The sequence below is a fragment of the Anas platyrhynchos genome, chromosome Z (genome assembly GCF_047663525.1).
Source record: "Anas platyrhynchos isolate ZD024472 breed Pekin duck chromosome Z, IASCAAS_PekinDuck_T2T, whole genome shotgun sequence".
Lineage (NCBI taxonomy): Eukaryota > Metazoa > Chordata > Aves > Anseriformes > Anatidae > Anas > Anas platyrhynchos.
Window position 1 is genome coordinate 48,935,718 of NC_092621.1, and position 10,975 is coordinate 48,946,692.

The 10,975-nt window shown below is 42.9% G+C and overlaps 1 protein-coding gene and 1 long non-coding RNA gene across 5 annotated transcripts in view; both read right to left on the reverse strand.

The window, feature by feature from the left end:
• The window catches only part of AUH (AU RNA binding methylglutaconyl-CoA hydratase), a 110,492-nt gene extending 102,957 nt beyond the window's left edge, over nt 1-7,535 (reverse strand). For 2 of the 4 annotated variants that reach the window (XM_038170195.2, XM_038170194.2), the window contains exon 1: nt 7,244-7,535. In XM_038170195.2, the coding sequence (XP_038026123.2) occupies nt 7,244-7,472 (229 nt within the window). In that variant the 5' untranslated portion in view covers nt 7,473-7,535. Of the gene's footprint in view, nt 1-6,913; nt 7,149-7,243 lie in introns of those variants that run through there. The other 2 variants (XM_038170193.2, XM_038170196.2) reach the window with 2 other exon arrangements.
• On the reverse strand, nt 1,986-6,907 carry LOC140000623 (uncharacterized). The gene is made up of 2 exons (XR_011805691.1): nt 4,336-6,907; nt 1,986-3,842 (listed from the first exon to the last, which is right to left on the reverse strand). It is a non-coding gene; the product is annotated as an uncharacterized lncRNA (long non-coding RNA).
• Nucleotides 7,536-10,975: the final 3,440 nt, after the last annotated feature.

Genomic DNA, 10,975 nt, shown 5'->3' on the forward strand with positions numbered 1-10,975 from the left:
TGAACAAACTGAAGAGATCATCATTCCAAACTATTTTTTAGTTTGGAAGTAAGGTCTTTTATAGAAGCATATGGGTTTTTTTCAGTGGCATTGACACTCTTTAATTTCCGCCACCAATATTAGTGTATTCAGAAGGTACTCTCAATTAACATTAAAACACATTTAGTAATTTTCCTACAAAGAAAGGCACCTTGAAGATAAATCATACAGGTTGATTCTTCTCAGCAGTGTCACATCTAGTCATAAAACTACCACTTCTGCCTCCCTTTCCAGAAAAGTGAGGTAAATACAGATGACACCCACACAGCTATTCTATTTCTCAAATAAGAAGAAAAGAGAAGCAAGAACTACAACCAGAAAAGCATGAGATTAACACCAGAAAATCCTACTACTCGATTACTATAGTATCTGAGTATCCTTAAATCCCTTATGTTTGTTTGTTTGTTAATATTGCAGTAAGTCTTGGGGTTCCCAATATATTTATCAGTGACCAAACTACAGACAGATTGGGTACCTGCTAAAGTCACATAACTGAAATAGAAAAATAGGCTTCCTGATTTCCAGCTGAGCAACTCAATCCCAAGAATATACTTTCTCCCTTCCCCTGCCCACCTCAAGAATCACAGAAGAATCTCCTGACAGAAACAGTTTAATGCAAGTCTTCCTGCTTTGGGCATCCAACAAGATTTAAAAGCCTGGTCAGACAGCCATACAAATTTTAGATTGGAGGAAGCTCCCTAATCAGGGCAAAAAGGAATAATCAGGTTCCATACAGCAATGCAGAATCCCAGCAAACCACTTAAAAGAAAACAAAAAAAAAAAAAAACAGCAAAGTTTACACATTACCATTCTGAAGTAACCATTATGACAAATATTTAGCAATATGAAAAGATGAATATTGGCATATATTTTTTGAAATATCTGTTCCGTCTTCATCTGAAGCATTTAGTCATCATTCTTTCTTCCTAAAGCCTCCACATATCGGCATGCTTTCCAATATCTTAAAAAAAAACTTTTGAAAAAAACTATCCAAAAAAAAGTAAAGAGTCATCATCGTATTCACCAACAGATATCAGAAGAAATAATAGATCATTTCTGATATCTTCACAGCATCAAAGAAGGGTAGATATATTGCAAATGTTGATTACATTCAACAATGCTGAATGTAATATTAATTTCATATTTTTTCCTGGGAGTCATACCCGCATTACCCCAGAACACTCTTCAGCAAATATGGTGTTATCTATTAAAAATTACAGACACATACTAAAAAGAAATTTTCACCCTATTAGATAGACTCTCCAAGGGATTCAGTTGACTTCCAATGCTGTCTAAAAAAAAGTAGTCATGCTTCCTCTGCATTACTTCTCTAGCAAACCATCAGAGGAAGAGCATATGCAAACATACAGTATGTTCTCTTCTTATATGTTATATATGCCACCAGAGAAAGCTGTTATATAATTCTTAACATATAAGAGAAAAATATACTGAAGTCAAGGGAGAACGAAACCAAAAATGTTTTAGTGAGACAAAATACATATAAATGAGTAATAACTTCAAAATACCTTTAAATTCCTCACACACCCTCATTTCATAGTGTGCACTAAATTTGGGATTTTTATATGAGTAAGTAGATCATATTCAAGCATTCTTGTGTTTTGATAGGGGCAGCAAAAATGCATGATGCTATCATTATTTAAAACTGCTGAAAGAGAAAATCATATTTCTTCCTATATTGTAAAAAAACAGGGTGGGCCAATTTAAGTGAAGTGATTAGATCATGTTTTAACTACAGTTTATATCGGCACACAGGAAATATTGCCTTAAATAACAATTTTTATCTGTTCTATCTTGTGCTTTGTACTTTTCAAAAAATACTCATCCTCAGTGTTTAGTAGAAACACATTTAAATTATTAGTTACAAATAAGTCCTCTCAACATTCATATCATTAATTTGTCTTACTAAGATTCACTTGGTCTCTATAAAAAGTACTTAGAAAAACACATTTATTTGCATTATATATACACAATCACACACACACAAAAAATGTATCCAAATGTTCTTTTACATAACCAAAAAATACACCTCTGCATTGAGGAAGGGAAGAACGAAGAGAAAAGTTTTAAGTTTGTCTCACTTAACTCTCACTTAAATACTCAGATAAACCACAGCAGATGAGTTGACTGAGATGCTTATTAATTGTACAATATTTTCTTAATCATAACAAGAATCCATAGGGAGTATACCATGGACAATTCTGGTCATTTCCATTGATCATATTTTTCAAGAAGCTGTTATGTGCAAAATCATACAGGTATGTGTTGAGCAGCATTTTTTAAAAGCACCTAAGCACTTCTCAAAATCCTAAGCACCTTCTTATCTCAAAGTGTAACTTCAAAAATCTTTCCTGCACTTCTTAAATTAGTACACCACATCTGCTCTAACTTTTTTAAAGACAGAAAAAGAAGAGAACGTAAACTATTCTGATTTATCAGCTAGCTCTTAAGTTTCCAGCCTCTGAATAAACAACCTCTAACAAGACCAATTTGTTCTGCTCGTTTTATGTACAATAAAATTCTAACTGATGAGGTCAAAAAGCTGTCTTATCCCAAACTAAAAACAGATAGAAAATATAAACATCAATAGTTATTCTAGTGGAAAATCTAAAACTTACAAATACTTGCATCACTTTCCAGTAAGTAACACTGCAACATATCAGTCAGGATTGCAAAGATATTTCTGTTAATTTCATCTACAACCTATAGAGCAAAAGCCCTAAATTAATTCAAATTTCTAATGGGCTTGCTAGTGCAACTTGCCTAAAAGCTCTGAAATTCCAGTAGTGATAATACATTTCAGACCTAACAATGATAATCAAATACAATTTCAAATAGTGTAAAAGACAGGTATTTAAATAAAAAAATAATACACTGACATTTAGCCACACACATACATAACTCTGATACTGCAAGCAACATGAGCTGCAACGTGTTGTTCAGAAGCATTTTATAACCATATTCAAATCCTACATCTTTTGTATTCTTGTTAAGTTCAAATCTGGAAGTTGGAAAGTCTTGAATAAAAAATTCAGTAACTAGCCCTTCCAAACACAGTCTCATTGCACTAGATGTTTAACAAGGTCCCAAAACTGTGGTTCATGAGTCACTTGGAAGTGTTACGAAGCAGGGCATTTTGCTTCTCTGCCTGAAGGGTGAGATTTGTCTAGAGCTACAGGATACACAGCTCTGTGTGAGGCAGCTCCTGTCATTTTCCTGTCTCCCCAGAAGTCTCTGCCGTAGCGGCCCATGCAGCACTAGGGACGATGCATCTTCCTCCAAGCAGCTCAGACAGCCTGTGCATGGACAAGAGCATCACAGCAGCATCAATGAGCACGGGCTTGCCTTGAAGGGCAGTCGGGGTAGACAGGGTCTGTCCCTGCGTGCAGTCAAGAAGCATGAAGTGGAAGAACGTAAAGGGGCAATGGCACTGGGGTCCCACTCGGGAAGGTCTGGATCATGAGCTGCTGGAGATGGGTACACTGTAAGTGAGAGAAGAGTGAAGGAGACCCCTGCGGCGTGTATGGAGTAAGCATCCTGATGGAGCAGAGGTACTGCATGCTGTAAGCAAATAGAAACAGATGAACTTGACACATGGGGCGAGGAGGAGGGTGTGCACTAGCGGAACAGGGAAGAAGCAGACAGAGACATGTTTCTTCTTTTGCAAAAACATGTTCTGCTCTTCGTGCTGCTGAGGGAGGCATATGAAGCGTATGTCTCCTGGCTTACTTCTAGACCCTTGTTTTTCTCCTTTATCAACAAACAGTATCTGTTTCCATGTCCTCCTGAAAGACAAAACCAAAGAAAATTCCTTCTCTTTGAAGTGGATCTGTGAATTAAAAATAGTGATTGGTCCTTCCTTAAAATATCCAGAGCTGATTTACTACTCCAAATTGCACTCCAGGTTTTGGGGCAGTTTTAATGCCACATTTAACAGATTAGTATTTTCTGAAAACTAAAAAAACTGCAGGACGGATTTTTCATCAGGAAAAATAAAAACAGACTAAGCTACTGACATGCCAAACTTTAGCTATCTCTGCAGTGTCTCTTCAAAAACCTCCTCCAATTCTCTGCACAATCTATGGTATCTGAATGAAAAACGCACAGCAATGAACTTAAGATTGATACAATGTACAATACAAACTAATAACATTATAGAAGTAATAGTTGCTAGCCATTCAACAGCTGGAACACAGCAGCAGTAACTCTATTACTAGCTCCCTAATGGCAGAAATAAAAACCATGACCTTAGGTAGTACTCAAGTATCTTCTACTGACTTGTGGGAAAAGCACAGACGAAACAAGCAAATCCACCCTCGAACATTCTGTCGAGTCTTCTTTGCTCCTGCCTTGCCTCCACCTAGGTTTAAAATAAGCTTAAAAATAAAATAAAAGTTTAAAACCAATTTCCAGTACCACAGTTGGCTGAGAAAACAGGGCTAGTCAAGTATTGTCTTTAAGGAACTGCAAAAGAGTTGGGAACAGGACAGTCACTCAGATAAAAGTGGACTGCAGGATCAGATTACGTTATCAACCTTATTGCCTCTTCTTAGCAATCAGATGAAGCAGTACATCAGTTTTCCTTCTAAAAAAAAAAAAAAAATAAGAAGAAATCTAACCTTTGAGTGAAAATTCGGTTTTAAAGTAACATCTCTGCATGTGCATACAAATCTGTATACATGTATGCCCAATTCAAAGATGCCTGACCAAGTTTGCAGATGGTCTCAAACAACTGTGTTGATGTTCTGAAAGATGTAAACCAAACCTTGAATCTCAACATATGGTTGTTCCACCTACGAGCCACCTGAAGAAATCTATACACCTCAGAAGGATAGTGCTCCACACTAGGGCCTTCTCCATACAAGCAAGTAGAACATCGTGGCTCTAAAAATAAACCCTCAGGATCACAGAATATCCCAAGTTGGATGAGACCTACAAGGATCAGAGTCCAACTCCTGGTGCCGCACAGGTCTACCCAAAAATTCAGACCATATGAGCACAGTCTGAATGCTTCTTAAACTCTAACAGGCTTGGTGTCACGACTACATCCCTGGGGAGCCTGTTCCAGTGTGAGACAACCCTCACGGTAAAGAACCTCTTCCTGAAATCCAATTTCATAACAGGAAATTAAATTTGTTAAACAGGACCTATCCTTCATGAACCCATGCTGGCAGTAACCTATGACTGCATTGTCCCCCAGGTGCATTTCAATAACCCCCAGGATAACCTTCTCCATAATTTTACTGACATGAGACTGACAGGCCTGTAGTTTCAAGGGTCTTCTTTCTTACCCTTCTTGAAAATTGGCACAACATTTGCCAGCTTCCAGTCTACTGGGACCTCTCCAGATTCCCAAGATCGTTGAAAAATAATTGAGAGAGGTCCCATGATGACATCAGCCAGCTATTTAAGCACCCTGAAATGAATCCCATATGGACCCCATGGACTTGTATGGATCCAGGAAGAGCAGCAAATCCCGCACATGTTCAGGGTGGGTTGGGAGTTTGTCATTCCCACTGTCACGGTCCTCCAGCTCAGAGCACCCGAAGCCCATCATCAGCGTTAAAGACACAGGCAAAGGCGGCATTAAACGTCTCCGCTTTTACTATGTCCTTGTCAGTGAGGTGACCTTTCCCATCAAGTAGCGGATCTATGTTTTCTCTGGTCCTCCTTTCTCTGTTCTAAAAAACCCTTTTTATTGTCTCCCACAGACATGGCCAGCTTCAACTCTAATGGGGCTTTGGCCACACGAATTTTCTCCCTACAAACGTGAACAGCGTCCCTGTATTCCTTCCATGTTGCCTGACCCGGCTTCCAGCAGCCAAACACTCTCTTTTTTTGCCTAAGCTCCAGAAGATCCCTTGTCAGCCAATCTGGCCTTCTGCCCCTCCTGCTTAACTTCCAATATATTGGAATTGCCTGATCCTGTGAAAGAAAGCTTACAGCTACTCTTTATCCCAGGAAGCCCTAAGGTGGAAGAGACCCACAAGGACTAATTAAGGCCAACTCCTGGATCTGCACAGGACCACCCAAAAACCAAACCATGTGTCTGAGGGTTTTGTCCTAACACTTCTGAACTCCATCAGGCTCAGGGCCATGATCCCTGCCCTGGGAGCCTGTTTCGGTGCCCAGTCACCCTCTCAGTGAAGAACCTTTCCCTAATGCCCAGCCTGACATGCCCCCATAATGAAGCTCAATGCTGTTCCCTTGAGGTCCCATCACTGGTGGTCTACCATTCCTAGCCATGCTGCACCCAAATTTGCAAGTGGGTGATCTCCTGGCACCCACGGAGATCAAATCTGTCCAAAGGATAACACCTGTAAAATCTAGTAAGCACCAAACCTAATGAGAAATACAAAGTGTTGTTGAGAACCATAGAATCATTACAGCTGGAAAAGATCACCATGAACAACTGGTCCAACCATCCCCCTACCACCAATGTCCCCCACTAAACCATATCCCCAAGCACCACGTCCAACCTTTCTTTGAACACCCCCAGGGACGGTGACTCCACCACTTCCCTGGGCAACCCGTTCCAGTGCCTGACTGCTCTGTCTGAGGAGAAATGGCTCCTCATTTCTAACCTGAACCTCCCCTGGCACAACTTGAGGCCATTCCCTCTGGTCCTGTCACTCATTACCTGTGAAAAGAGGCCAACCACCAGCTCCCCACGCCTTCCCTTCAGGTAGCTGTAGAGAGCAATGAGGTCTACCCTGAGCTTTCTCTCCTCCAGACTAAACAACCCCAGCTCCCTCAGCTGCCTCACACAGGCCTGGCATTGCAGGCCCTTCACCAGCTTCGCAGCATTGTTGCGATGCGTGGGGCTGCAGATTAAACCGCAGCACTGCCTTCTTACCCAGGGGCATTAACGCCAGCCTCCTGGCACAGCTGAGGAAAACAAGACCATGCGCAGCTGACACCAACAGCAGCAAGGCGAAGTAACGCTGCCTAGGGATGCTGAAGCCACGCTCTGCAGACACTGAAACGTGGTCGGAGCCTCCTGCCCGGTGCCTGTGCCCGCCAGCAGCTGCGGCCGTCAGGCACCCCCCGAGGCCGCCCGGCCCGGCCCGGCCCCGCCTCCGGTGGCGGCGTAGGGGTGACCCCGGCGGGAGGCCCTCATGGCACCGGGCCGGGCCGGGCCGAGCCGAGCCTCGTTACCTCGTTACCGCCACCTCCCCCTCGTCACCTTTGTGCTCGTCGTCCAGGTACCGCACCCGCAGCTCCTCCTCTTCCCTCGCCTCCGAGCCGTAGCTCCTCCCGGACGCGGCCCGAGCGGCGACAGCGCCTCGACCGAGGGGCGATGAGGATGAGGACGACGAGGAGGAGGAGGAGGAGGGGGAGGAGGCGCCCAGCCGCAGCCGCAGCCGGAGCCGTCCCCTGAGGAGGCCCAGGCCGCCCAGCGCCGCCGCCGCCATGCTGCTGCCGCCGCCTCGCCGCCCGCAGCCGCCGGCCCCGCTCCCGCCGCCCACGTGACCGGCGGCGGCACGCACGGCACCCCCGCCCCCCCCCCCCCTACCAACGGCCGCCGGTGCTGAGGCAGCGGGCAGGGGGCGGCCGTTGGCGCTGAGGGGGCGAGGGGAGGGAGGCAGCGCTGAGCTGCAGGGGTGAAGGGGGGGGGATGTGGCCCCTCCGAGCCTCCTTGTGTAAAAACAAAAGGTGTGCGTGGCAGCTGTGTCCCGTCAGCAGGCACAGGCGCAGCCCTGAGGACCGCACTGAGCACCTTTTCTGGCCGTCTCACTGCTGAGCTCCATAAGTTCTCGAGGCAACGCCACAGCGTTTTGTTGGGCTGGGTGTAGATGCGTGAGATTGTGGGTACAGCCCTGCATCCAAATCCTCAGCTAAGACCTGCCAAAGGTTTAGGTGCCTGCCAAACCCGGGGAGGTGGTGGAGTCACCATCCCTGGAAGTCTTTAAAAGACGTTTAGATGTACAGCTTAGGGATATGGTTTAGTGGGGACTGTTAGTGTTAGGTTAGAGGTTGGACTCGATGATCTTGAGGTCTCTTCCAACCTAGAAATTCTGTGATTCTGTGAAAGGCTAAGCTGCCTGCCAAAGGCTGAGGTACCTGCGGCTAACCCAAGGCACTAACGAGGCCCCCAAGGCTGAGAAGTTTGTCTCCCTAATCTGCGTGTACTTTGACGAGTTGGAGCTTGCGTATTGAAAATGAGCCTGTTCCACACACACACACACACACACACATACACCCCTCACCCCTGTCATCTTCAGCAGTCAGCGTTAATGGTGAGCAGAGGCCTGATGGAGCCCCTGTGGCTGCCGCTTGGGCAGCTGGCCGCTGCCTTCCCCTCCCTCCCGCATTGCTCGGCAGCCCCTCCGTTGCCTTCCTTCTGGGGAAAGGGACGGCTGGAGATAATGTCCTGCCTGCTCTTGTAGAGCACCATGAAGGGCAAAGGGAGGGGGAAACAGGCTATCACCTTGCATTTATTATGCTTTACTATTTAAACAGGACCATAGCTTGCGATTAGCAGCCTGTTTCAGTAGAGCCTGCAGTACACTAAAGACTTTTCCAACACAAAGGAATAATGAGTGCCTGTCCTGGAAATTTTGTTCACAGCCAAGGAACATTTTATTTTATGAGAATTAATTTTGAAAGATAATACCCAATTATGTCAGTGGAAACTGAGAGGCAGCACTGTTCTAAAAGACACAGGATAAGATAAAAAGACATTAAAAACAACTTGATTCAGTACAGTACCATCGTGCTGCCTTGTAGCTGAAGGCAGACGTGTTGTCCCTGCACAGCCGTCATTTGCAGGCGTTTCCAGACTCCTTGACTCAAGGACTAGCAAACACTTTCCTGAGCAGGGGTCAGCATATGGAATCACGCCTAATAGCCTTGTATCCCTTGTACAAACACCCACAATCACAACTAAAACTCAAACAATTTTTAAGTTCAATTTTCTTTTACATCATCAATGTTTGATTTTACTTTCTTAGCACATGAAAAGATATTTAATTTTTATTATTTTTTTTCTGACCTCTCTATCATCTGCATTGCTAGAATGTGTTTACATTCAGATAAAAGTTTAATTTCCAATGACCTCTTTAGTGCTTTTTGAAAACAGAATTGTTGAGAAAATTTGAACTCTACTTAGAGTGTTTTTCAAAAAATCAAATTATAAGGTGCTAGCAACATAAAGATGCCTGCTGGAATAGGTCATGCCATTCTTTGAACCGTGTCTCTGTGTTAATGCTTAAAACTGCATGATACATAAATGCGTTTTATTTTGGTGGTTTAGGAGTACATTGCATTTTGCAATACCGTATGCTCAGTTCCTCCCATTGCACTGCCAGTCGAGCATGAATTGGGACTCTTGGATGGAATCAGAATTTTCCATATTCTTGTTCCCTGTTTTTTCACTGTGGTTTAGTTATACCAAAACAGCTTTAAAAGTCAAAGTAGGACATGGAAAGCACATTTAGTTACAGAGGGGAAGAATATTGACATGCAGATTGTTATGTAAATCATGTATACTAATAAGAAATGAAACTGGAGCAACCAGATCAAAACTGTTAAGTAACTGCCTAAATTACATATGACATTGCCTGGTAACCTGATCACCTCTGCTCACAGAAATCAAAATATTGATACTTGGCAATGGGTAAAATAAATAGATTGAGCATGGTTGTATAAATCTTGACTCAGCCTCCCTCATGCCCAGAGAAGCAATGTTAGCATGAATGAAAATGGAGCCAATATAGATGGAGGATAGCCCAGCAATTCTCTGCATTCAGCTATTACTTGTAATAGGATCAGTCAATCATAATCTAAGCAGGGGGGAAAGACTCGAAGGTCCTTCACCCTTACTTAATTTTGTATTTGGAATTTCCCCAGAAAGCCCATTCACATCAGGTAGCAGCTTCTCGCCGTGCACAGAACTGAGAGTGAAAAGAGAAATGTGCAGCCCCCTTTTCAGCTTCACACGCAGCTGTTGTCTGAAAACAGCATGCAGGTCCAGAAATTAGGAAGCATCCTGCATGGTTAGTGGAGAGAAGTTTCTTACAAATGTAATTCCAGGCACTTCAGTGCAGGGCATCTGCCATGATTCACTCTCTTAATTAAGTATAATGGAAGAAAGTGGCTTCCAAACTTAAGATCTAAATTAGGTACCTAAAATCAAGGAGAGTGAAAGTACTTGTGGATGTTCAGTTAGGCATTTAGTATTATTAAAAATAATAATAGATCATTTGAAATGAGACAGGAAAAATAATTGCACATGTATTTATACTAATACATGACTTTACAAGTAACAATAAGATGTACACAATGTATACAGTAAGGCAGGAAAAATGATGGAGAAAAAAGAAACTCAGATAGGTCTGAGTTGCTTAAGTTGCTCTTACATTATAGAACGTGATGTGCGAGGAACAGTTTCATTTCTCTTGGGTGACTGTGTCAGTGGTAGTGTGTAGCTAAAGTGAAAAGTGAACGTGTTTTACAGAGAAAAAAAAAAAAAGCACCAAATTTCTGCTGTTCATGGCAAATCATGTCTTTTTGCAAGCTGTAAATTAATTGTCTCTGTAAAGTGACTGTTGATGTTTCAGAGTAAGATCCATTAGCTACCTCTTTTTTTTTTAAGTTGGTTTACAAAGGTTATCCCAATTTCATGCCACCTGCCAGGAGATCTTTTCTCTAATTTTCACCTATTTGCTTTTAATTAAGGGCAGGATTTTACTGTTTATTATGTTGTGCAGTTAACACACTTTATTGCATTTCTAACTTATTTTAAAACCTTTTGGTCATTATACTATTAATGCACAAGCAGTACACAGCACATTCTCTTTCTGGCACCAAGCCTATTCAATATGTTTCACAGGCAGCTGTTTCCTTAGATTGTCTATTTTCTTTCTGCTTAGTGCAGCTTTAGGATTATAAAACTAAGACACGCAATGTTTTCACA